The sequence below is a fragment of the Prionailurus bengalensis genome, chromosome D2 (genome assembly GCF_016509475.1).
Source record: "Prionailurus bengalensis isolate Pbe53 chromosome D2, Fcat_Pben_1.1_paternal_pri, whole genome shotgun sequence".
In the NCBI taxonomy this organism is placed as follows: Eukaryota; Metazoa; Chordata; class Mammalia; order Carnivora; family Felidae; genus Prionailurus; species Prionailurus bengalensis.
The window spans coordinates 82,354,938-82,381,305 of NC_057351.1; the positions used below are offsets into that span (position 1 = coordinate 82,354,938).

Consider the following 26,368-nt stretch of genomic DNA (forward strand, 5'->3'; position numbering starts at 1 on the left):
TCTTTCAAAATAAATAAATAAACTTTAAAAAGCTGCCTCTGTGGCCTTTGTTCAGACTGCATCCCCCTTGTTCTTTCTTTTTTTTCCCCCTTGTTCTCTTAAAGCGAAGGAGCAGGCTCCCTGTCCTCCAGCCACTTTTCCTACTTGGTCAATATAATCACCTAGCCTGCTCTGCCACGGGGCATTTGCACCTGCTGACGCCTCTGCTTGGAATGCTCTTCCTTCCCCTCTGACTGGATTACATCTTTCCTTCTTCGCATCGGAGGGTACTTGTCTGTGGACTTTGTTCTCCCTATGATATTAATATTCTCATATTAGCTCTGTGCCTGGCCTCTAGTAAGCATTCGGTAATTAATGAATCAATGAGTAATCCTCCCCAAATGAGTCAATTTAAATGGCCATTGTAACCATGAGGGGGCTGCTGTATGAGGCCTAGTCTGAGCTTGTAAAGGAAGCACCTAGCGTGGCTCGAGTACTTGCTAGGACATATGAGGGCCTTATCTCTCTCATTCTTAAAAAATCCTGGGAGGTGAACATCATACATCATTATCCCAGGACTGCAGAAGAGGAGACTGAGGGTCAGAGTGGCCAGGTGACTTGCCCAGTGTGCTTCTGTTTGGGCTCAGGTCAGCCTCACCCCCAAGGCTGGACTGTCTGTGGTGGGCAGTGGGTTTTCTGTCCCTTGGGGTGAAGACTCCCGAAACCAGAGACTGAGATAAGGCCTCAGAGATCGGATTCCTGCTATTTTAGGTCAGAGCAATAGGCCTGGTGGGGGACCCTGTATCTACCTGGGCTGTGGGGGGATTGTCTGCTGGGGGCCCCGCTGGCAGTTTGGAGGTGCTCCCTTTCCTGGGGCGTGGGCACGGGCGGCCGGGCTGTGGGGGGCGGTGCCGGGTGACCCCAGCTCCGTGCTGCTGTCCGGCTGGTCCATTCACCACCGGGAACCTTTGCTTCCTCGGTGGAAAGAGGGCTGCAGCAGCGTCCCTTTGCTCACCCCATAGTCTTACTGCCAGAGTCCGATGAAACCAGGGCCCTTGGTGGGACGTGACAGAGCGCCATGCCGTGCGGTGAGGGACGCCCGCACTTGCGGGCCCTTGCGATGAGTGCTGCAGGGCGAGGCGTGGGGTTTGGGGTCCGAATGTCGGGATCTTTTTCTTCCCTCCTTGCCTGTGACTCGGCCAAGCCCTCTAGCTCCCCCCTCCAGGACTGGTTCCGCTCCCTCCCGTGTAGGCTGTTAGAGATGACCTTGGTTCTGACCCACAAGGCCGCCAGCCCCGGTCTGCTCCCAGGTAAGGAGCGTTAGCCCCGACATTCCCGAGGACTGCTGCTTTCTCCTCCTCAGGAGGAAGGTACAAACGCTCCGGGAACCCCCCTTGAGTTCTGGTGACAGCCGTGACCCTACCGGGCGGTTACCCAAAGATGTGTGGAGATTAAGCTGCCTCTGGCGAGGGATGTGCTCCTGGATCTCTGCCGATATCCTGCCCTCCAATTCCGTGAAGGCACATCGTCCTCCACATACAAGACGGGACAGCGTAACTGGGAAACGCAAACGAGGCATCATGACCGTCTCACCCTCTGTGGGCGCCATAAGGAGAGGTGATGCGAAGGGAGAGGAGGCAGAAGCGGCGGGGGCTCCCCCTCCGTGTGGGCCCCCTGGCACCCAGGGGTCGGCCTCAGCTCTGGAGAAGTGCCGGGTGACTGTAGGTCACGAGACATCCGGCCACTCCCGAGTGGCCCCAGCCGCCTGGCGTTTTGGCCTTTCTTATTGTGTGAGAGCTATTATCTCGGGAGGAGAGGGAATCCCCTGGCTGTTAGAAGAGTATTTAAAGCTTGAGTCAGGCAGTGGCAGGCCAGCCGCTGTGACCAGCTCTCACCACCTCTGGGGGCTCTGAACTCGTGCTGGCAGGGGAGGGGGGGGTCTCTATGTTCCCGGGGTGCTGCCTGCAATGCCGAGCTCCCAGGGTCCCCAGATGCCTGCTCCCTGAGAGGTGATCATCCACCCGCACAACGAGATGCTCGCAGCCTCAGGAGGTGGCATCAGCACCGGGCGTGAGTATGGCTTTACGCTCCGCGGTGCTCTTTCCGGGTAAATGCCAGGAGGGTGCCAGCCGGCCCCACTGTCTCCGGGTCTGGGCCGCAGCGGCTGCCGGGGCCCTTCGTCATTTGTGCAGGAGCAAAAATGGGGATCGGGAAGCTGGATCTCCAAGCCCGGACAGGGTGCACAGCTGAACGGGGCTTAGATCATACACACCTTGGGCGATTGGGGCTCCAGTTGGACATGGAAGGATGCTCTCTGGTCACCCACGGACTCGGTCCAGTATCTTTGCTGACAGCGGATGGGCCGCTCCTCACTGGGGCAGTGAGGACAGGTGCATTCCTTGGCCAAGATCCCCCCTGTCTCACTCACCGAATTCACCCACATCAGCACTCACCCGGTTGTCAGGCTGGGCAGGAAGGTAACTCATCGACGTCAGAGGACAAGCTTGTCCTCGTGGGAAGGGGCTGACGCTCCCAGCTCAGTTCTTGTCTGTACAGTGGGCCGTGGCACCCGGACAAACGCTGTGCCCCCGGGTCGACTTCTGTGAAGGGGCCTCCAGGGCAGGCTTCCCTGGTTGAGAGTCTGAGCCTGCAGCCCTCTCCGGCCGGAAGTGACAGATGTGTGCTTAGGGCACCGGAGACTTCTATAAGGGGGCAGCCTACTGCGGTTGATGATTTACCGGGAGGATCTTTGCTGTTGGAGCCACAACCGGGTCATCTGTACACACAGCTTTCCTTTCCACATCAGCTGATGTGAGGACGAACAGAGCGGCTTGATGACCCAGCTGCTGTACTCTCGTATTCTACGATCGTTTTGGAAGTGACTATTTTTAATATGATCAGGCTTTTTTTTTTCATTAGGCAATAAAGGAAAAAGTTAAATTGCTCACAAACTAATAAATGTTTATCTTCCGAAGGCTCACGTTCTGTTTTCTCACGAAACACACACCTCTTCTGCTGACCGGGTAGAAGGGAAATTAGCATTTATTTTCCTTGATAAACAAAAGACCGGGTAATATTTGTTGACCTCTTTGGGTGCAAAGCCCTTCCAAAGGGATATTTGGGAGAGGCCTCCCCTGCTCTCGTGTCCACTCCAGGGCTTAATTTTAACGTGTGAAAGCTGCTTTGTGAGCAGGGTTGGAGGATGCCCTTTCGTGTCTGTGGTTCCTGGATGCTCTGCACACAAGCTCCCCCTTAGGCCAGGGACCCAGGTCCTCCTCTTGCCATTAGAGATTGAAGAAAGGAAAATGCTGGTATTACTCCCCACCCCCTCACCCATACTCCCATGGGGGTGTTGGGGGCGGGGGGTGGGGGGACGTTCCAGAGCCTGAGGTGATAAGAAAGGGAGACTCCCTTGGCTCGATCCTTCCTCCTTCCGTTCCCTTTGGGGGCAAATACGCCACAGCGTTGATACAGTCTTTGTTTGTCTCAGTGATGGGGGACTTCCGTTGTGCTTAAAAATAATCTAAGTCTGATTTCCAAATGCTCGAAAGGGTGACTCAGCGTTTTCCCTGTCCTCGGTTCTCAGGTACGGAGACATGAGGAGGCAGATCGGCTTCGAAATCAGAGACATGTGGTACAACCTTGGTGAGTAGCAGGGCTTTCCGGACATCGTGGTGGCGGCCTTGAATGTGTGGTGGGTGATGGATGATGTTGGCCCCGGCTGTCGGGGCTCGGGTATCCAAAACATCCGAATCGTTTCTCCTCCTCGGAGAGCGATTGCTACTTTTGCAATAGCTGTTTTCCGTAAACAGGAGATGGGAAGAAAATCTGATGGGGGGGCGGGGAGCGAATAGAAACATCCGTGGAGCTCCCTCTTGACGTCAGGTGAACACGTTTCTGCTTTGAAGCTGCTTTTGGGCGTCACGAACATTCCCTCCGTTCCTCAGGCATCCAACCGTGTAGCTCATCTCCTTGTCACAATGTCACTGCTTTTACTATTCAGTTTAATATATTCTACCATATTCTACCCTCAGGTCAAAAGGGTTTTTTTTTTTTGCCTACTCAGAACCGGACCTTGTATGTAGGCAGAGCGCCACCAGGTGGTGGTAGCATAACACACTTGCACAGTGAAAATACCAGGGGATCCTTGTGTTTAAGATGAGACATTAACGTAGGTGTTTGTCACTACAAATTTCCCTCTTGCTGCTGCTTTTGCTGCACCTCAGACGTCTCGGTGTATTTTGTTGTCACTTTCATTTGTTTCAAGATATCTCCTGACTTCCCGTTTTACTTCTTCTTTGACCCATTGGTTTCTTCAGGAGCAGGCTCTTTAATTTCCACCATTTGTGAGTTTTCTCATTTTTCTTTTGTTACTGACTTCTGATTTCATTCCACAGCAGTTGGAAGAGATACTTGGTCTGGTTTCAGTCTCCTTAAATTTTGTTGTTGCTGTTGTTGTTTTAAAGTTTATTTATGTGTTTATTTTGAGAGATAGAGAGACAGAGCACATGAGTGGAGGAGGGGCAAAGAGAGAGGGAGAGAGAAAGAGAGAGAGAGAGAATCCCAAGCTGGCTCCCACTGCCAGCTCAGAGTCTGATGCAGGACTAGAACCCCAAACCATGAGATTGTGACCTGAGCCAAAGTCAAGAGCCAGAAGCTTAACCCACTGAGCCACCCAGGCGCCCCCTCCATAAATTTGTTAAGAATTGTTTTATGACCTAAGATGTGGTATATCCTGAGGAACGTTCCATGTGCCCTTCAGCAGAATGTTATTCTGCTGTTCCTCAGTGGAATGTTCTATATGTCTGTTAGGTCTGTTGGGTCTACAGTGTTGGCTTCATTGGTAAATATAACTCAGCTGAACACCTCAAGAAACTAGGAAAAGGATGAAGCCCAAGGTCAGCAGAAGGAAGAAAACAATAAAGATGAGAGCAGAAATAAATGAAATAGAGGACAGAAAAACAATCAAAAAATTCAACACAACTAGAGTTGGATTTTTGAAAAGATAAACAAAATTGACCAACCTCTAGCTAGATGAACTAGGAAAAAAGGAGAGAAGACATAAATAAAACGAGAGGTAAGGGGTGCCTGGGTGGCTCAGTCGGCTGAGTGTCTGACTTTGGCTCAGGTCATGATTTCACGGTTTGTGGGTTCGAGCCCCGCGTTGGGCTCTGTGCTGACAGCTTGCTCAGAGCCTGGAGCCTGCTTCAGATTCTGTGTCTCCTTCTCTCTCTGCCCCTCCCCCGTTCACGCTTTGTCTCACTCTGTTTCCCAAAAAATAAATAAATGTAAAATAAAATAAAATAAAATGAGAGGTGAAACAAAACCATTACAGCTGATACCACAGAAATAAAAAGGATCAAAAGGGACTACTGTGAGTAATTATATGCCAACAAATTGGACAGCCTAGAAGAAACAATAAATTCCTAGAAACGTACAGCCTACCAAGACTGCATTATGAAGATATAGAAAATCTGAACAGACAGATGTCAGGTAATCTACAATCCAAAACTTCCCACAAAGAAAAGTCCAGGACAAGATAGCTTCACTGGTGAATTCTGTCCAACATGTAAAAAAGAATTAATGCTGATCCTTCTCAGATTCTTCCAAAATATCGAAGAGAAGGGAATGCTTCCAAACTCATCTTACGATACAAGCATTACCTTGATACTGAAGCCAGATAAAGACACTACAGGAAAACTCTAGGCCACCCTCTCTGATGTGAACGTAGATGTAAAAATCCTCAAGAAAACGCTAGCAAACTAAAGTCAGCGGTGCATTAATAGGATCATACCCTGTGATCAAATGGGATTTATCCCTGGGATGCTGAGATGGTTCAACATACACAGAGTAACAAAAGTGATAGACTGCATTAACAGTGAAGTATAAAAGTCGTATGATTTTTCAATAGATACAGAAAACCCATCTGGGGAAATTTAACACCCTTTTGTGTTAAAAACTCAACACACTAGGTACAGAAGTAATGCATCTTAACTTAATAAAGGTCACATATGACAAGTCCACAGCTAATATACTCGGGGGCGAACCACTGAATGTTTTTCCTGTAAGATCTGGAACACAGGGAGATCCACTGTCACCACTCCTATTCAACATAGTACCGGAAGTCCTAGACAGAGAAATTAGGCAAGAAAAAGTAGTAAAAGCCATCTAGACCACAAGGGAAAAAGTAAAATTATCTGTTTGTAGAAGACCTGATCTTTTATGTAGAAAACTCTAAAGACCACCACAAACACTGTTAGAACTAATAAATCCGGGAAAGTTGCAGATACAAAATCAATATACAAATATCAGTTGAATTTCTATATGCTAACAAGAAACTATCTGAAAAGGACATTAAGAAAACCAATCCCATTTCTAATAGGGCCAAAATGAATAAAATCCTTGGGCAAGGAGGTGAAAGACCTGAACACTGAAAGGTACAACTTATCAATGATAGAAATTCAAGAAAAAAACAAATAAATGTAAAGACGTCTTGTCTTTGTTGATTGGAAGACTTGATATTGTTAAAGTGTCCATATTACTCAAAGCAGTCTATAGGTTCAGTGTTATCTCCATCAAAATCCCAATGGCATTTTTTCAGACATTGAAAAAATAATGCTAGAATTCATATGGAACCACAAACGACCCTATGTAGGCAAAACACTCCTGAGGAAGAAGAAGAGTGGAGGCATCATACTTCCTAATTTCAAAATATATTACCCAGCTACAGGAATCAAAACACTGTAGTACTGGCCTAAAGGCAGACATACAGACCAATGGACCAGAATAGAGAGCCCAGAAATAAGCCTGCACATGCACAGTCCACTGAGCGTTGACAAGGGAGCTGAGAATCTGGGGAGAGGATCATCACTTTAATAAATGGTGTTGTAAAAACAGGATATCCACATGCAACAGAATGAAACTGGACCCTTGTCTTACATCATACCCCCAAATCAACTCATAATGGACTAATGATTTACTTATTTATTTTATTTTTTTTTTTACTGTTTTTATTTACATTTGAGAGAGAGAGACAGAACATGAGCAGAGGAGGAGCAGAGAGAGAGGGAGACACAAAAACCGAAGCATGCTCCAGACTCTGAGCTATCTGTACAGAGCCTGACGCAGGGGCACAAACTCATGAACCATGAGATCATGACCTGAGCCAAAGTAGGATGCTTAACCAACTGGGCCACCCAGGTGCCCCTGGATTAAAGATTTAAGCAGAAGACCACCCCCCCAAACCTCAAAACTCTAGAAGAAACCATAGAAGAAAAGTGTGTTCCAGATCTTACAGGAAAAGCTTTCAATCGTTCGCCCCCAACTATATTAGCTGTGGATTTGTCGTATGTGTCCTTTATTATGTTAAGGTGCATTACTTCTATATCTAGTGTGTTGAGTTTTTAACACAAACGGGTGTTAAATTTCATCAGATGCTTTTTCTGTATCTACTGAAAAATCATAGGACTTTTATACTTCATTCTGTTAATACGGTATATCACTTTTGTTAATCTGTGCATGTTGAACCATCCTTCATATTGTACTTGGCAATGATTTCTTGGAAATGACAACAAAAGCAAAAGTGGACACGTAGGATGACATCAAACTAAAAAGTCGGCACAGTAAAGGAGACAATCAGCAAAATGAGAGACAGCGGGTGGAATGGGAGACAATTTCCAAACCATATATCTGCTAAGGAATTCATTCCCAAAATGGATAAAGAACTCCTACAACTCAATAGCGAAACACACCCAAGTAAAAAATGGCCAAAGGGCTTGAGTCGACATCTCTCCAAGGAAGAAATACAAATGGCCAATAGGTTTGTGAAAAGATGGGCAACGTCACTCATCATCAGGGAAATGCAAATCAAAACCGCAGTGAGCTGTCCCCTCACACCTGTCGGCTGCTATGATTACTATCTTACAGCCATAATAGGATGGCTATTATGAAAAAAAATAAAAGGTAACAGGTGTCAGCCAGGATGTACAGAAGTTTGAACACTTGCACAGGGTTGGTGGGAATGTAAAACGAACTATGGAAGACAGCATGGAGGTTTCTCAAAAATTAAAAATCGAGCTACCATGTGATCCAGCAATCTCCCCTGCTGGGTATACATCCAGATAAATTGAAATCAACCTCGATGAGGTATCTGTATTCCCACGTTCACTGCAGCATTATTTACAACAGCCAAGATATGGAAACAACCCAAGTGTCCATTGATGGTTGGATGGATAAAGAAAATGTGGTATGTCTGTACAATGGAGTATTATTCAGCTTCATTTACGAGGGGAAAAAAAAAGGAAATCTTGCCATATGCAAAAACATGGATGGGCCTGGAGGACATCACGCTAAAGGCGAATGTGTCCTCTGTGACGCCAGCCTCTCTCTGAGTGGAGATGAATCTCTTCCTGGCACCTGGTCCCCACTCTCAGCTTGCTTTGTGCCAAGGTGTCTGGGCATCTTTCTTTGGCCTCACGGATGGTCCTGTGCAAGATTTCAGTGGCATTTCCTGCCTGAGCGCCCGGGGCCCTGCTTATTCCACTCAACTTGTCACATGGAGCCTGCGGTGGCTACAGAGGACCTCCTCCCTCTCCTCTCCCCAGTGACTCTGTTCTCTCCAGGGAGGCAGGGTCTTTCCACTTCTCTCTCTAGTTGCCCCATGACACCTGGGTTTCCTTTGTTCCCCCTGGGCTGGGGCAACTTAGATAGATTCCTGCTCTCCATGTCGTGGCTGGAGAGCTTGGCTAGAAAGATACCCTGACGTGTCCGTATTCCACGGGAAGAACGAAACAGGGTCATAAAAACTGAACACGGTGTTCCGTGAAGGTGGGGAACTGGACCCCATCGCCCTCCTGCGGATCCTTCGAGCAGACAGGGGTGGGGGGTTGAGGGCCACGCCTGTAATCCGGCTTTGCGGTCAGCAAGTTCTCAGCAGCTCGTTTCCAACCGGAGCCAGATTTCCTCACCAGAGGCTTCGACTCCTGATTCTTCTTGAGTTCCCGGATGTCAGCAACATGGGTGCAGGAAGGCTCTGTCACATCTCGAGGGGAAGTTCGAATTTCCAAATACCCTTTGTCCATCTGTTTGCGTGAAGGATGGAGTCTTTTTCAAATGGGTCTTTGCACAGAAAAATAAATGCGGAAAGCCTTGGCGTAAATATACTAAAAGATACTGTATTGTATAATACTAATAACATCGAAATTAAGAAGTATGGTGTAACGTGAAGCGTCACCCGGGTTCTCAGGAGTGAAACTCCAGCGCAGAAGCTCCCAGGTGGTGATGAAGAACTGGCTGGAACGGCCACGTCCGTTCACGCTCTCAGTGGACACGCATCACGCACCTGCATGCTATTTGGGTCTCAGGAGCTTGAGGAGACGTGTCAATGCAAGTGACTTTCCTGTAGCAGCTCAAATGCCCAGAATCTGAGTTCTGGCTCCAGGCTGTCCAAGAGCTTCCCACATCTCCCAACACAGAGCCTGCCGGGTGCCACCCTGCCCCTGCTCTAACTTCCATCCCCCCAGAGGAGAGAGTAGAGGAGCCCTGGCTCTGAGGGAAGGAATCCCTACTGGAGTTTCCTTCCTCCCTTGCCTCGGCCTGGCTATGTGGCCTCAGTCACATGACACAGTCTCTCTGGGCTTCCACCGGTTTTCCAGGCTGTAAGATGGAGAGGTTGGACTGAGGTTTTCAAGAGCCTTCCAGTCCTGATGCTCCGTAATTCTTCACATACATATGCAGATCTCAGTAATGAAATGCCAAGGCTTCTGGAACAGGGAGGAGGGCCATTCGTGATTCATTTTAATTGATCACGCTCGGACAGATGCATTTGTCACTTGCCCCGATTGGCCAGACAACCGCAGGACCCACGCCAGGAAGGGGCCAAGTGCAGCCCCATTAGAGAGAGTCCAGAACAGGGCAGAAAAGGATGTTCAGAGAGACGGCATGGAGGGAACTGCTCTCTGCTGGACCTGAGAGGAGCCAAGGCTCTTGGAGGTGCCAGCACCCCCTGGGCAGGTTCTGTGAGCTCCACCTGCCGCCCCTCTGCCTGAGAGCCTCCCAGGCCGCCTCTCGCACTCCGGCCCTTCCTAGGAGAGTGGCCACGCCTTCTTGTGACTTGTTCGCCTTCATCTCTCAGGTGCAAACTATGAGCTGTGTGTTTTCCCCCCACGGGAGAGTTTTAGGTATCGTTTCAAATGGCAGGCCTGCTTCGTCCTGAAATGGCTTTGATGGTTTCTGCACTATTGCAGATAACCAGAGGCATCCACCCTGGCAGATATTCTGAATGATGCTTAACACATTAAAATGCCTTTTTCTCGCTTGACAAATAGTTGTTGCCCCAACTCAGCCCACCCTGGACCCTTCATGCTCCCCCAGGACCCCCCTCTTCGGTGTGCCCTCCCCACACTGAAGGGTCACTGGCTAGCATGGAAGGGGCTCCAAAACTCAGCTCAAACCATGGCTGACCTGACTGATGGGCGCTCCTGCCTTTCCAGCTCTTTCATTCTACGAAAATTATGTTCCTGGTCGCCTACGTAGTCAGTCCATAGATCGACCGCCATTTGAAAGTGGCTCCATTTCGTTTTGTCCCCTTCCACGATTGCTGTGAAGGAAGGTAGGATAGGCCCGGGGTAATACGAGCTTCTTTGTGACGCCGACTCCAGGCCCTGGGGAAGGCTCGACCTTCAGAGGATGCACCTTTAGGTGGAAATCAGATCTTTAAAACTGTTTGGGAGCGGTTGGTTCCCTTGACATTATGTGTCATTATGCTCCAAACAGTCTGAGTCAAGTGGGAGGTCTTTGATTTGCAACGTAGTAAAGGATGCACTGAAAAAGCAAATGTCCCATTTCATCTGGGCAGTTGCTGATTTGAATGTGGTGATTAATGTAAAAGATCTGTGTTTTGCAGCTTTTCAGCCACGGATATTGAACACTGACTCTGGCTTGAGAAGCGGCCAAGAAGTCAAATGTAAACCGTGACCTCATTGGTCAATGAGGGGCGGGAATCTGGTAACAGCAAGAAATAACCACCCACCAACATGATGGGGTTCCTCGCTTATAAAATAATTAAATTATTTTTTGGAAGTAAAAAAAAAAAAAGTAATAAAAGTGTCAGCAGCCCAAAGGGTCTGCCCCAAGCAGCCCCTCAAGACAGCTAAGAATGTCTCCATGGGGTCACCTCAGGTGGCCTGGATCTTGCCTGCTACGAATCTCAGGTATTAGAGCCTGCCATGAGCATCCCTGCCAAGGCCAGCACTCTGGGAGTTTATGACAGCACATCTCAGTTCCCCAAGATGTACACAACCTATTTCCTATGCAGCTTTTTTTTTTCTTTTTTTTAATAGGCTCAGGTTTGGGAACATATTGGCAGGTCGATCTAGCCCACTCTGGAAGGAAATAAAAATAGAAGTCAGATATATTTATCATTCTACAGTTAGTCACCTGTTCCTCGGTCAGGGTTGAGCCCGTCAAAAGCTCACACATCACAGCAATAAAATCGTTGAATTGCTGAAGCAGTAATTAATAAAGTTTTATTGTGCACACACCAAAGAGACAGTTTGTGGACAAGGTCCCCTCAAACGAATACATGGAAGGAGGCTCAGAGGTATATCATTACAAAGAAGCTTATATAGTGGGACACCTGGATGGCCCATTCAGTGAAGCATCCGGCTCTTTATCTAGGCTCAGGTCACGATCTCACAGTTTGTGAGACCCAGCCCGGAGTCAGGCTCTATGTTTAGAGCAAGGAGCCTGCTTGGGATTCTCTCCCTCCATCTAGCTCTCTGCCCTTCCCCCATTTGCTCACTCAGGTGCTCTCTCTCAAAATAAATAAATAAACTTAAAAAAAAATTTAGAAGCTCATATAGTGAGAAAACAATGACAATTTACTGGTTATAATATTGGTGATTGGTTATTGTTTTAGAATTCTCTTCATTGGTTAGTGGTTACCTCATGTCAACCTTGGAAAATGTGTGTGTGTGTGTGTGTGTGTGTGTGTGTGTGTGTGTTTGTGTTGGTTTTGCCTATGATTTTCAGAGGCCTAAGCAAGAAGTGACCCCGGTCAGGTGGTCACTTAGCTTGCCCAGTAAGCCAAAGGAAGCTTTGCTTGTATGACAAAACCGATTTTCTCTGCTCGGAGAATGTTCGAGGCCGGTCTCCATTTGTTTTCGATTTTAACAAGCCGAATGCTCCACGCGACTGTTTCTTCTCTGAGTCTTTCCTATAATACAAGCAGTACGTGGAGACGGGGGTCTCGGATCTCCCCTCCAAGCAGAGCTTCAGACAAGGATCTGTTCTGCCAGGTTGAATGCAAGCGCAGACTCGCGCTGCCCCAGGGGACAGAGCAGCATGTTTTCCCCCTCCCAAGCCTGTCACATTTTGAGTCGGAAAGGAGAAATCAAAAGCACACTCTGTCCAAAAAAAAGGAGGCAGGGGGCGGGAAGGGGGGGATGTGCTTATTTACTGAGCTGTTCAGTTATTTATCAAAGTGCGCTCCCGGAAGCAGGGGCCAGAGCGCCTGATCTCACCATGGCCCGCACCACCCCCACTTCCGTTTTGTTTATTACCCGCGGCAGGCAGGCCAGCGCGGTGCAGAGGGTCCTGCTGGAGCCAGCGTGCTCACAGCGAGATCCGTGTCAGCCGGGTTTGGTCCGGAATAGCTTTCGTTCAGGGGGTCCCTTTGTGGATGATTCTGGGGACTGGACACATGATGTGCTTTCATTCAAACACATACAGTGAGGCCTCATCAGTTTCTGGATGATGGTGGAAATTTTTGCCCCATCTACCTTCGTGTCTATGGAGATTTTCCTGGGGTTAGAATGGGGTCGATGACCCGGAACTCTGGACCCTCACGGTTGCAAAGAGGTTGTCCAAACACCCAGGGGGAGACTGTTGCCAGGTGAGGACTTGGATCCCCGGAGAAAGCACAGCCCAGTGTCCAGAGGGGACGGGGAGGCCCCACGTTTTGTAACTCGAAGAAAGACTCTTGGTGGGTTTTAAAAAATTTGGGAGTTGTAGCTAGGAGATTGGCAAGGTGACCCGAGGTAAAGTATTCCCATTGTGACCTGATAATTAACTTGTTCTTTCTTTGTCTCAAAAAGGGGGGGGGGGGGTGGTGGAAGCGCATCCTCTTTTTCTTGAAGTCTACACCACCGCAAGAGTCACCTTGATCCTCATTGATTCCAAACCTGAGTTCATCATTAAATTTGAGCAAGCGATGCTCCAGGGGAAATCCATAATGCAAATGCAAATGCAAAAAAAAAAAAAAAAAAAGGAAAAGAAAACAGGACTAAAAGAAAGGGAAGAAGAATACTGGAGGACACCCAGGTCTTGCCCACCTTGAGGACCATTTGTTTTTGCAGAGGTTAAATCCTGGGCCTATCACTGTAGAGCCCAGCACTGGCCCCTGGCCAGGTTCCTGCGTTATTGGGAAGGTCGATAATCAAAGATCAGAAAACCATCGTTCCTGTCACTTATTTTTCCAATCTGTGCGTCGACCACCACCTGTTCCCACCCTCTACTTTCCTCCCAGCTGAGAGCAGTAAGGGCTGACAGTGACAGCCAGCGCTCTCTGTGACACTCAAATTGTGTTGATGAACGACTTCGTGTCACTGTCATCTGTTTTCTGAAACACTGGCTCTGAGATTTTTTCAGCGTAAGACAAGAAAAGTGTCACCTGAGAGACTGAACATAATAGCATTTTTAAGAGAATGCTTTGCCACAGTTACATGCCTTGCAGGGACATTAAGCATTTTGGGGAAAGGATAAGAATCACATTATTAGCACCTTTAGTCCAAATATTACCTGTAAGATTTTCATTATATTCAGTTCCTTATTGAAGGTTACATTTTGCATGTGTCCACTTAATATAAGTTTCAGAAATATATTAAGTTAGGCTTTATTATGACGGTTATGTACTTTGTGAAGTGTGGTTATTTATAATAGCCAAATTTGTTTAATGTTCTCTTTGCAGAAATCTGTATTAGCTGAGTAATAAAACCAACTAAATTCTTTAGAGGATCCATTCTGTTTTCTGATTATGTAGAAATATGAGTAAGAGTGATTAACTCTGGGTAAATTGCTAGTGTTAATAACAAGTTGTCACAAATGAGATTACCAGGTATTCTGTCTCCCAGCCCTGCTGTAGCTAATGCATACTGTTAGCTGCTCGTGTCCTTGATCAATGTGATATAATTGTCTATTTGTGAAATGACATTTATCTTACATAACAGATAAGTCATGGCTACAGGCCTTCTATTGGATGGATACTTTAATAGCTTCCCTTACAACATTTAGAATACAGTCCACTTCCGGGGCACCTGGGTGGCTCAATCGGTTAAGCATCCAGCTTTGGCTCAGGTCATGATCTCCCAGTTTGTGAGTTCGAGCCCCGTGTCGGGCTCTGTGCTGACAGCTCAGAGCCTGGAGCCTGCTTCGGATTCTGGGTCTCCTCCTCTCTCTGCCCCTCCCCTGTTCATGCTGTGTCTCTCAATAATAAATACACGTTAAAAATCAAAAAAAAAAAAGGAATACAGTCCACTTCTTATACTAAAGGCTGGACGCATTCAAAATACCTGCGGATGAGAAATGGACGCACATTCCCAGTATCCTAGCATTCAGGATCACACTAAGCTGTGTGGTTTTGTTTGGTCCTTTGAAGCGCATTTTAAAATCCTTTTTTTAAAAGACATGTTCTGAGTAATGCATTTCTGTGTTTAAGGTCAACACAAGATAAAGTTCATTCCAGAAATGGTCGGCCCGATACTAGAAATGACACTAATTCCTGAGACAGAACTGCGCAAAGCCACCATACCCATTTTCTTTGATATGATGCAGTGTGAGTTCCATTCGACCCGCAGCTTCCAGATGGTAAGGACATAGTAGGTGTGCGGTAAGTGGCTTGGGGAGAAGACCAACAAGCCTGGAAACTTTGAAAAAGACTTATAAATGGCTCTGGAGTTAAAGATGTTGAGAGATTTTCCTTATTGAAGAAGCCTGTCATCCTTTGCCTGCATCTTTAGGGAGAAGTATTGTCAGTGACTAGCTTTTCCTTATTTTGATCTGGACTTTCTTACACATTAAACCCTGGATGAAAGTCTCTTTCCGCCGCCCCTCCCCCTTGGTATGTACCCTCAGAATGTTTACCCAGATGTTATCCTCTCAGACTGCCTGCTTCTTGCCAACTTATGTTATTTTCAGGTCAAAAAATCTCTGCTTTTTTTTTTTTCTTTTACATGTGTCTTGACCTTTCACCTGTGCAGTGAAACTGATAAGAATTCCTCAAAAAAAAAAAAAAAAACCGGGTAGAGTGCTCAACAACATACTGTATCCATAGGAAAGACAAAATCTGCATATTTATGTGGGAGGATTAACAAAATCTCCTTCCCTGGATTCCATGAAAATAAAGGTGGTGTTTACATTTCCGCCAGTGGGGACACGCTCGCCCGCATGAACATAAAGCAGCTTTCTCCCCCGTGTGTTGCTGGGCTGGCTGGGAAGCTCTGCAGGAGGCAAGAGAAGAACCCCAGTGATAGTGGTTCCTCCATACTTGATTTAAATATTCTAGTGATTCGAGTAAGTAAGTACCCACTTGACATAGATTTTTACAGAATTTGAAGAAAAATCCCTGTATTGGAAAAAGACTACATCTGAGCAGCGTAACTGTAATGGATGTGATATTTAAAGAGTAGATTTTTCCTTCCTCCCCTTTATACTTGCTACCTTATAGATTTTGAATAGTTTTACCTTTTCACTGGTCAGTCTTTGCTATTACGGCATGAAGGTGGTAGCCGTGATGAATAATTTTGCTAGTTTCTAGAGCAAAGAACAGATACAAAGCTAAAAGAAACCCTGCTCTGTGCCTACACTTGAGTGTGAACACTGATGTCAGGTACCCGTGCTTTCTGGCGTAGCCTGGTGCTACCTGGACCTCCCACAACTTACCGAACGTCTTTAATCTTTGGTTCCGAGCTGTAATATTGGTACAGAATGGAATCTGCTCCTAAGGGATGTTGTGAGAAGTGAATAAAATAAACCTGTGAAGGCCACCTGCCCACCCGCCTCCCTTCCTTCCCTTCCCTTCCCTTTCCTTTTGATTCCTTCCTCCCTCCGTTTCCTTCCTTCTTTCTTTCCTCCCTCCCTTGCCTTCCTTCCCCCCTTCCCCCCTTCCTTCCTTCCTTCCTTCCTTCCTTCCTTCCTTCCTTCCTTCCTTCCTTCTTTCCTTACCCCTTCCTTCCTTCTTCCCTTCCTTCCTTCCTTCTTTCTTTCCCCCTTCCTTCCTTCTTCCCTTCCTTCCTTCCTCTCTCTGTTTCTCCCTTCCACCTTTCTTTCTTTTTCTTTCTTCCTTCCTTCCTTCCTTCCTTTCCATAGCAAAAGAGGGCTTCCTTATGTTGACTTATTTATAAAATTAAAGAGATTGTTTTAAAAGAACAGCTGTTTTTTTTCCCCCCACTCTGGTTCAAGATCAGTTGTTGCACACATATAATGTAACATGGTAAACATTGTCCAAATGTTTTCGGTTTTGTTTGGCAATCTATCAGACACCTCTTTCTTGATGACAGCGCAGTAACCATGATTCTTGTGATGGCATAAGGTTTCATAAAATGGAATGGATAATCTTCTCTTTTGTAACTTTTTTTAAGGTTTTTTTATTTATTTTGAGAGAGAGAGAGAGAGAAAGGCAGTGAGTAGAGGAAAGGCAGAGAGAGAGAATCCCAAGCAGGCTCCACACCAGCCAGCAGAGCCCTACGTGAGGCTTGGACTCGTGAACCATGAGATCATGACCTGAGCCGAAACCAAGAGTCGGACGCTTAACCACACGCCCTTAGCTAATCTCTTATCCATCACCTTTAGCTGGACGTTTGGGTTGTTTGCAGATTCTCACTACCATGAGTCAGTGCGCAGTGAACATATTCATGCATACTGCTTGACTTTCTTTTGAAAGTTTTCCTGGTATACGTTCTCAAAAACGGAATTGCCGATTCAAAATATTTTCGTAAGTTTTGACATTGCCAATGTTTTCTGATGCTGTTGCCGTACGATTTGACCCATCTTGACTGCCACTGGCACTAAATCGTGTCCAATCTCACTGCCAATCCACCAGAACTAGGGAATGTAGTTTAAAATCCCTTTTCCTAAGCTGAAAATTCATCTGACTTTTTGAATTTTGTATGAATTAAGCCCTAAAGAAGGGCCGTATGAAAAAGCGCTGTTAAAGAATCAGATAGCGTCGCCTGGGTGGCTCAGTTGGTTAAGTGTCTGACTCTTGGTTTCGGCTCAGGTCATGATCTCATGGTTCGTGGGTTTGAGCCCCGTGTGGGGCTCTGCACTGGCAGCAAGGAGCCTGCTTGGGATTCTCGCTCTCTCTCCCTGCCCCGCCCCTGCTCATGTGTGTGTGTGCGCGCATGCACGCATGCTCCCTCTCTCTCTCAAAAATAAATACAATTTTTTAAGAAGAGTATAGTAGTTATTTACATTAGGGAATTTCTCCAATTCACGGGGTCTCTGGTTTGCCAGGAAATGGCACAAAGTTACTGAAGGAGAGTCGTGGGGTTTCTGCCTCCGTTCTCAACTCTGCCCCCAGTGGTGAGTTCAAAAACTGCCTAATATCAGAAGACCAAGCTGTTTGAGTAACAGCGGGAAAGTAGCTGTGCACATTTAACTCTGTTTCACAAACAATTTCCCTTCCATAAAACGTGTCCTACTTGGATATACGTAAATAGAAGCATAAACCTGAGGACACAGGTCCACGAAACCCACTGTCGGTAAGCATGGTCAGCTACTTGGATTTCTTGGTCCGTGATCATTGACCATTTGTTCATCGGTGTTGTCATCTGCTTGTGCCTTCAAAGACCAGTGGGAGGACACACCAAAGGGTTTTTTTAAAGAAAGGCAGAAAAGCGAAAACGCGTGACAAAAGTCTCTCTGCTCTCTTCATCTCTTCTTGCGAATTGGGAAAAGGCCCATCTCCTCTTCTCTTGGGATATCTTGATTTCTTTTTTCTGTGAGTCTGTCTCAGCCTCCCAGGTGGAGTGTCCCATGGAATATCACCCCTCCTAGACCCGCTGCTTCCCTATCATCCCTTTTTACCAGGCTCCTTGTCACTTGGTTGGTTGGGTGCGGGTTACAGCAGCCTCATCTTTGTTTGCTCCCCTGGCCTCCCTGGTGAGATGCAGAGACCTGTCATCTTTCTGATCTCTAGCATCTGGCTGCTTCTCTTGGGCCCTAGCCCTGGCCTCTCCTGGCCCATAGCATCTATCTCTTGACTTGACATATCTTTTCTAACTCTTTCCTATTCTCAGGTCAGCCGACGCTCGCCTTCTATTGGCTGGTCTTTCCTGAAGCACGAGGCGTGCCCTCTGTCCTCGGGGGTGGTGTGGGTGTGGAGCAGTGAGTGGGTGTGTGCACAGAACCGCAGGGCCCCGGAATCCCTGCCTCCCTCCCGGGGAGCTTCCAGGTTGGGGCTGGCTGGCTGCTGTTTACCTAACCCGCCACCAATCCAATTATCTAACCTTATTAGTCACATCAACAAGGGCTTAAATTGGCTTCACTTTTATAGCAGATGTGCAACACTAATGGAGTGAGAGGAAGACATTAGGGCTTTTCGTTGTTGCAAAACGTTCATGTTTTGAGCCTATGATGTAGCTTTTGTTTTTTAAAGGTTGCTGTGTCTTTCTGAGCGGGGCTGTTTATGCACCGTTGTTCGTGAAATATGCATCATGTCTGGGTCGTAGCATGCTCTTACCGTTGCAGTGGGGGGGGGTGCTGCTGGATTCGAAGAAAAACCTGCCATTTTACACAAGATTCAACTGCACCGAGCCATTACTGGAATTTCAGAAGCAGGCATTGCAGATGGGCTTTTCTACAGCTCCCCAGAGTGGCAGCTCGTGTCTTCTCCAGCCGCAGCAGAAGGACTTCCATCAGAGTGATCTCATACACACATTTCCCCGAAAGTCTCCTTTCTGGTCTCTGCTTTTGCAAGAAAGAGCATGAATCTTCATCCAACAGAGGCGTGTCCTTGTCCTTGTCCTCGGTGCTTGAGGTCCTGCCTCTCCAGGCTCCAGGCGCTGAACAGGTTTGCCCGGTTGTGGGACGGAGAGGCATGGAGTGACCCTTTCACAAGCTCTGTCCTCCTGCTGGCCGGGGGCCCTCTCCCCCAGGGGGCTGCAGGCCCGCCTTCATTCGGCCTGACACCGTTTGTGCTGAGCAGATCCTCACAGGTGATGGATAAGGTCTGCGGAGGCCTGCTGACAATTCCTGGGTCTCCCAGCCCTTTCTCAGATTCTTCTATGACGTGGACGCTGCATCTGTTCTCCTAAATTGTCCCCTTCTACTGCAACTTCTGTCTACCAGTCCCGGAGGATGCCGTCTCTGGTGTCTCTGCTTCCAGCTTGCCCACCCCACAAGTCATGCCAACGGCGTGTTCTCTGTCCCTGTGCCCACCCACCCCCACCCTGACCCCAGTCCCAGAGAGGCACGTTCATGCTCGAGCTGGGTCTTCGGGAGATCTTGACTTCTTTCAAGGGTGAGCACCTGTGTGCGATGATTTCAGGACCTGCTGTACAGGTGTTTGGAGACATCAGCATCTCAGCGTCCCTTACATCACCCAGGCGCCCCGGCTGGGTCGCGTTCGCACGAGACGTACTTCCCCCTGGCCTGAAACTAACTTCTGCCCTGTGGCGCCGACACCCCTACCCCCCAAGTCAGTAATGCTCCGAGTCGCAGCCTCGCTGGATTTTGCTCCATAAAAAAAGAGCATGCTTGTAAATTCCCTCCTGGCACCTTTGGAAAGAATTCCATTTGTTATGTCTTTGGAAGAAAAACAAACCAAAACAAAACCAAAAAAAAAAACCAACCACAGAACTCACAGCCGAGAATTTCAGCAAATGGCTGTATGGGCTGTATACCATTAATAAAGATGGAATGGGAAAGACTCCACAGAAAAATAATATTTTCAACCATGAAGCTATTCTCTGTCATCTCTGTGAGGGTCAGTAAAATGCTCCACAACGTCCAGAAATTCCCATTGTAGTTGTAACAGTATTAGAACATGAGGAATCTTTGTGTCCTGGATGTTTTTGAGGTCCTGTCTGAATAATCTCTTCCTACTGCCCATGCTCGGTAACCCTAACTCAATGACTGAATAACCCAAGTGGATGTTGCCGGCTTCTGCTGGTTGGCGGGAAAGCTGGTCCATTTTGCACCGTCATATGGACATAAGTTTGGTGGTGATTTTATCCTGATGATTCTTGAATTCTTTGGCATTTTGTTTGTTGGTTTATTCTTGCTTTCGATTTCAACATAATGCTTGAGTTTAGTTCCGGACCCTGAAAGGGAACATACGGCACGAGAAGCAGGCTTTTATTGTATTGAATCCGGACCCCAAAGTCTGAGAGATCATGGAAGCTGACACCCTGGACTCTAATAAAAGTTCTGATTGCATTGAATTCTGTTCTTAAAGGCCTTTGCAGCAAAGAGATGCCCATACCCCTGTAATCTCTTTTTAATGTTTATTTATTTTTGAGAGAGAGAGGGAGAGTGTAAGTGGAGGAGACAGAGGATCTGAAGCGGGCTCTGCACTGCCAGCAGTGAGCTCGATGTGGGGCTTGAACTCAGGAACCCCGAGACCATGACCTGAGCCAAAGTTGGACGCCTCACCAACTGAACCACCCAGGCGCCCCTCCTGTAATCTCTTTTGACCAAATTAAACAGGACTCACTCTGAGAGCATGTTTCCGGAGTCCAGTGTCATTGGATACAGCCCCAAATCCCTTCTTGATGTGTGTGCTATGGAAATGGGGGGCAGCTGCACCTGTCTCAGGTGTTGCCAGGTGTAACAGCCAGGCAGCGGATAGTTCCCCAGCCTTGGGGCTCTTGAGCCTCCAGGTGGAAGCTTCAAGGTCAGTGAACAGCCTTCTTGTTAGACTTGGAAGGATGTGGGGATATGGAGTGAGAATGTGAAGCCGGTTCCTTCCTCTCACTCATGTTGTCCACGCAGGTATAGTTCAGTGATGTTCTCCCACCTACCCCTCCTGTCAGCGCTAAAGAGAACGGACATAGTTCTGCAGTTCCTTCTGGAAGTTCAGAAACTGAGAATCTGATTCCTTGCAGCTCTCTGATACCAGAGGGTGCTCTCAAATCACGGCCCTCCCTCCAGTACCTTGCGAACACGTTTTCTTGGGGAAAAAAAACAAAAACAAAAAACCGGAGAAAGCAGAGCACCCGTGGGCAGAGCACATTCACGAAGGCGTATTTGCAGAAAAGCCAAAGGAATGCTTTTGCTAATGGACATAGAAAGCCATGTTCCTAGCTTTCAGATTTCACCCTGTTCTTGGTAACCTCCAAGCACTTTATCGATGTGGTAAATAAACTATTTGTGCAAACCTTTCCATCCTGGTCCAGCTCCCTTTCCTTGCTCTGACATAACCTCAGATCCCTTGTATAAATGCTCTCCTGGATGCCTGAGGAGCAGGCCTGGTTCTATGCATCTATCTGGGCATGGTAGCAGGAACGGTAAATCTGACTTCCAAAAAAAAAAAAAAATGATGCACTCTAAAGCAAACAAAAGTGGCTGTTGGATTATCCACTGCCGAGATCCTTCACTCCATGATCTCTTAAATTGGAGCCAATAACCCGTGGTTAACTGTGGCAGTGAATGGCTAAAGCGGTCATTCCTTTCAAAGTTAATTGAATTAACAATGCTGTCAACCTTCCGAAAAGCCCTGTATTCTCACGGACTCTGTTTCATATTCTTGGAGGGGCGCTGGTTTGGGAGGCTTGGAGATGCTCTGTTCAGCTTTTTAAGTTGGACACCCTATGGACATTTTTGTAGTGATACTGGTGATTCAGAAAAGAGAGGAAGTATAATGATTTTGCCTCAACCCCCTTTGGAGCCACACAGTAAACCCTTGCTAATTTTAACCTCACCATAGAGAACCCTGCTGGAAATTACCAGTGTGCATTTATGAGTAAGAGAATAAGCACAGTTGTTTTTGTTTTTGTTTTTGTTTTTTAAATCAGCTCTGCTCTATCAGCAAATGGACTTTCTCCAGTTTATTTGGACAGGATCATTTAGTCCTGATTGTGATAACCATTCTCAGTACACTAACAAATTAATTCTAGAATATTCTGTAAAAAAAAAATAATGGAGGCCCTGGAACGAGAGGCTAGCTGCAGATCTGGGGTTTTGAATCCTTGCTGATAAAGAGGGCTGCCAGGTGTTCGTGCAAATCACTTAGTTTAGACTAGAGGTTAGTAAAATTAGAATCAGCTGTGCTCTCTGATTTACTTCTCATTCACCCACTCATTTGAGGAAGCATTAAATTCATCAGTCAAAATTTGATAAGCAGCATACTTAAGGAGCTGGAGTTTCCTTATTGCCCTTGTTTGTGACAGCTAGGTTTACGCGGAAGCAGAGAAAACATGCTATTTCCCTAAAGTAGACTCCCAAGTTCAAATAACCTCCTGATTAACCGGCGATGAGCGGTTTCAAATGCCTGTGTGTGTTTGTCCATGTTGGGATAAAGCGTACTTTCCTGAATTCCCGGTGCCTTCCTCATTGTATGCTCGTTGAACATGTGTGGCCTGCGGTCGTGTGTTTTGGTTAAATTGAGTCTTATTTGATCCCTCCGTTGTTTGTTCTGAAGAATCAGCACCCACCGAATACTTCCCCTACGGTGCTCCCATCGTGGTACCCTCTGGGAAATGGGATTGGCTGGAAACGTCAACTTGTAGCCTAATGGCACCTGATCTGCCTCGTATTTGATTCCAAAAGGGCCCCACCTTCTGAGGAATTTCTGTAAAGAACAAAGTCCTAGTGGGTTAGTATCAAAAGGTGGTTGATTTTACAGTAGAGTCATTATCATGAGGCTCCAGGTGAAAACAATACAAGTTCTTTTTTCTTCTTCGCTAGAATTGCCTCTTTTCCTGTGCTCCTAAAATCCCTGAACTTTTCAGGCCAAACAGAATAAAAAAGAGGGTGTTTGCTTGGGGAGGAGACGATGGGGAAGATCAAGAGGAGAATTGCAGGATTCACTGAGGTCCAGAGTTTTGCAGTGTTGTTGAGTCCTTGATGTTGAGCAAGAATCAATACTCTTCTCCAGACCTGTTTAAGCCTCCGCCTCATCTGTAGTGCGATAGAACTGTGGCTTTAGGCAGCAAGTCCTGATCAGATCAGGCGGGTCTGTGCCTGTTTGAGGCTCCTCCCTGGGTCTCCCCAGGCCCCCTGCCTCCGGCCCCACGGGTGCCACTGTCAGCCGCCCCTGCAACAGCAGCGGCGGCGGCACCCTGCTTGACCAGTGCAGCCCGTGGTGCCTGCAGTCCTGTTGTGAGCCCTCAGATGAACGTGTCCATCCATTGGCTTGTGGGGCCAAGAGCACAGTCTGGGTCTCAGCGACCGGCTGGACGACTCCTCTGCTGACACAGGAAGCCCTCCCCAGCTCCAGTCTAGCACTCGTTCTCCAGTGATTCATGAGCACGTAGCACGGTGCTCCCATTAGAACATCACCACCAGGGGCCCTTCTGGAAGAGACCAGGAGAGACGAAAATTCTGTCTGTCACGCAGCTTAAATAACTATAGGATCCTGGTAATAGCAGGAGACTCGGGGGGTTGTCAGCCTGGAAAGCATTGCCTGAGCATGTATTTTTTTTTTTTTTATATGTTGTTTTTGTTTGTTTGCTTTTGAGAGAGAGACAGAGCACGAGTGGGGGAGGGGCCGAGAGAGAGAGGGAGAGAGAGGGAGACACAGAATCTGAAGCAGGCTCAGACTGGGCACCGTCAGCACAGAGCCCAACGCGGGGCTCGGACCCACAAAACCGTGAGACCGTGACCCGAGCCAAAGTCGAACGCTCAACGACTGAGCCCCCCAGGTGCCCACTGAGCATGTATTTTAAAGGGATCCTAGAGACCCTTGCCTACATGGAGGGTGTGCTTGCTTTCTGTATCCTGAATTTAGCTGTTGTTTCCCTCAATTCCCCCTCTGCCAGTCTTCTTTCAATTCGGTGTGGTGATCTCCTGCTCTACGGGAACTAACGCTCTCAGGGGCCTCCTGCCTTCCTGGCCCAAGTCAGTGGGTGATTTCAGGGCTCGTGCAACATGGCGCTCACCTGGCAAGAATCCCGTATGGAGGTGGCCCTGAATTCTGCCAGGGACGGGAGACTGGGCAGTGAGGATGAGCACTCAGATCCATTATTATCTAGGTAGTTATTTCCAGCCTCGTCAGCCACAAGGCTCATGACCCCTGTGAAAATCTTTTGGAGATTTGTACCTCTCCAGAGTTTAGAGTTTTCCCCAAAACTCCAAGAGACAGGGTTTCGGTCCAGGGAGCATTTCTGAGGATCCTTTCCCACCCCTTGCTCTGGAAATCTGATCAGAAGCTTTGGGGTGTTCAAGGAAAGGCCCGGAGATGGACCTTCTCGAGACGTCTGCTGGTCTTGTAGAGACGCTGTCCTTCCTGTGTTTTATGTTTTTTTTCAACCCGAGTGAGGTATTTCACTAGACCCATCAAGGAATGGCAGTGAAGTGGCCCCTTCGATGTTTTGTGATTGCAGAGAACTCTTTGCTGGCAAGTGAAACGCCATCTGTTCTTTTCCAGGAACCAACGAGCTATTTTAGATGTTACTTGTTGGTGGAGATGAAGTTTGAGACGTTTGTTCGCATTGCTCCTTGATTATTCGTCCTACGGTTCCCTCGCCTTTCTTTTCTCTGCTCCTTGCTCCTCCCATCAGAATGTACATGTTTAGGCTCCATTAACCAGGGAAGGAAATGGAAGAATCCCCCTGTGGCAAGGGATCATCAGACATCTCTAGGGGGTTGGGGATGGTACCTCTTACGTGAAATCAGGTTTCAAAGGCGTAGGGTCACTATCTGATGATGATCTCTCCCCGATTTACGTGCCGTTGATGCTCAGTCATAAAATGAAATATCCGCCATGCTGATTATTTACGCTTCCTCTGCTTAATTATAGTTTGAAAATGAGATCATCACCAAGCTGGATCATGAAGTGGAAGGAGGCAGAGGAGATGAACAGTACAAAGTGTTATTTGATAAAATGTAAGTGTTGATTAACAGTAGGATTTATGTCAGAATAGAGACAGGGAGACTGTAATTAGACTACAATGAACTTTGTAGCCCAGAAATAATTAAAACGTGTTAATAATGGGAAATATTTTAAATTGCACCAGTCAAGTTTCTTTTTCTGAGAGGGATTAACAACGTGTGCATAATTACTTTTCAGCCTCTTGGAACACTGCAGGAAACACAAATACCTCGCCAAAACAGGAGAAACTTTTGTAAAACTCGTTGTGCGCCTGATGGAAAGACTCCTGGATTATAGAACCATCATGCATGATGAGAACAAAGAAAATCGTATGAGCTGCACTGTCAACGTGCTGGTGAGTGAAATGCAAGTTAATTAAATTTCCAATCTTCACAGTAAGCCAGAAACGTACTGTGTTCAAAAAGTTCAGAAGCCTCGTGACAGCTGGCCACGGAACTTCCTTTGCTTGTTTCCTCGTCTGTTGCAGGGGAAGGGAAAAGGAAGAGCTGTTTTTGCATCCACTGTAAACACGTCTGCAAAATCCTGTCCCCTCCAGGTGTTTTCACATCGTTTTTCCCGTGGCTAAGAAGAAAGAGCCATCTTATTTTGGAGCCAGGGTAGCACCTCATTGATTATAGGTCTCAAGGGCATCACTATTAGGAGGTGGCAAGCATGTCCCATCGTGGGTTGAATGATGGCCCCCAAAAGATAGGTCCGCATCCCACTCGTCGGAACCCGCGAACGGGACCTCATTTGGAAAAAAAGGCTCCTTGTGGATGTGATTGAGTTCAGGGTCTCCAGAGGAGATCATCCTGAATTACTATCCAGGTGGGCCCTAACTCCAATAACAAGTGTTCTTATAAGAGACAGAAGAGGAGAGGCGCCAGGCGGGGGTGGGGGGGCTCATCGGTTAAGTAGCCGACCTCAGCTCAGGTCTTGATCTCGCAGTCTGTGAGTTTGAGCCCTGCATCGGGCTCTGTGCTGACAGCACGGAGCTTGGAACCTGCTTCAGATTGTGTGTGTGTGTGTGTGTGTGTGTGTGTGTGTGTGTCTCTCTCTCTCTCTCTGCCCCTCCCCCACTCACGTTCTGCATGTCTGTCTCAAAATATAAATAAACATCTTAAAAAGAGAGAGAGACAGAAAAGGAGACACACGGAAGTCCATGTGGAGATGGAGACAGAGACTGGAGTTATGTGACCACAAGCCCAGGGGCACTTGGACCCTCCCCACCACCCCCAGAGGCTGGAAGGGGCAGGATAGAATTTATACCTGGAGCCTTTAGAGGGCGTGCGGCCCTGCTGAAGCCTTGAGTTCAGACTCTGACCTCCAGAAGTGCAAGAGAATATATATCTGTCATTTTAA

At 47.4% G+C, this 26,368-nt stretch overlaps 1 protein-coding gene across 4 annotated transcripts in view; it reads left to right on the top strand.

Moving 5' to 3' along the window:
* Positions 1-26,368, top strand: part of DOCK1 (dedicator of cytokinesis 1) — a 530,259-nt gene that overhangs the window by 435,794 nt on the left and 68,097 nt on the right. For all 4 annotated transcript variants that reach the window (XM_043597859.1, XM_043597860.1, XM_043597862.1 and 1 more), the window contains 4 exons: positions 3,566-3,624; positions 14,693-14,841; positions 24,935-25,020; positions 25,205-25,361. In XM_043597859.1, the coding sequence (XP_043453794.1) occupies positions 3,566-3,624; positions 14,693-14,841; positions 24,935-25,020; positions 25,205-25,361 (451 nt within the window). The remainder of the gene's footprint in view (positions 1-3,565; positions 3,625-14,692; positions 14,842-24,934; positions 25,021-25,204; positions 25,362-26,368) is intronic.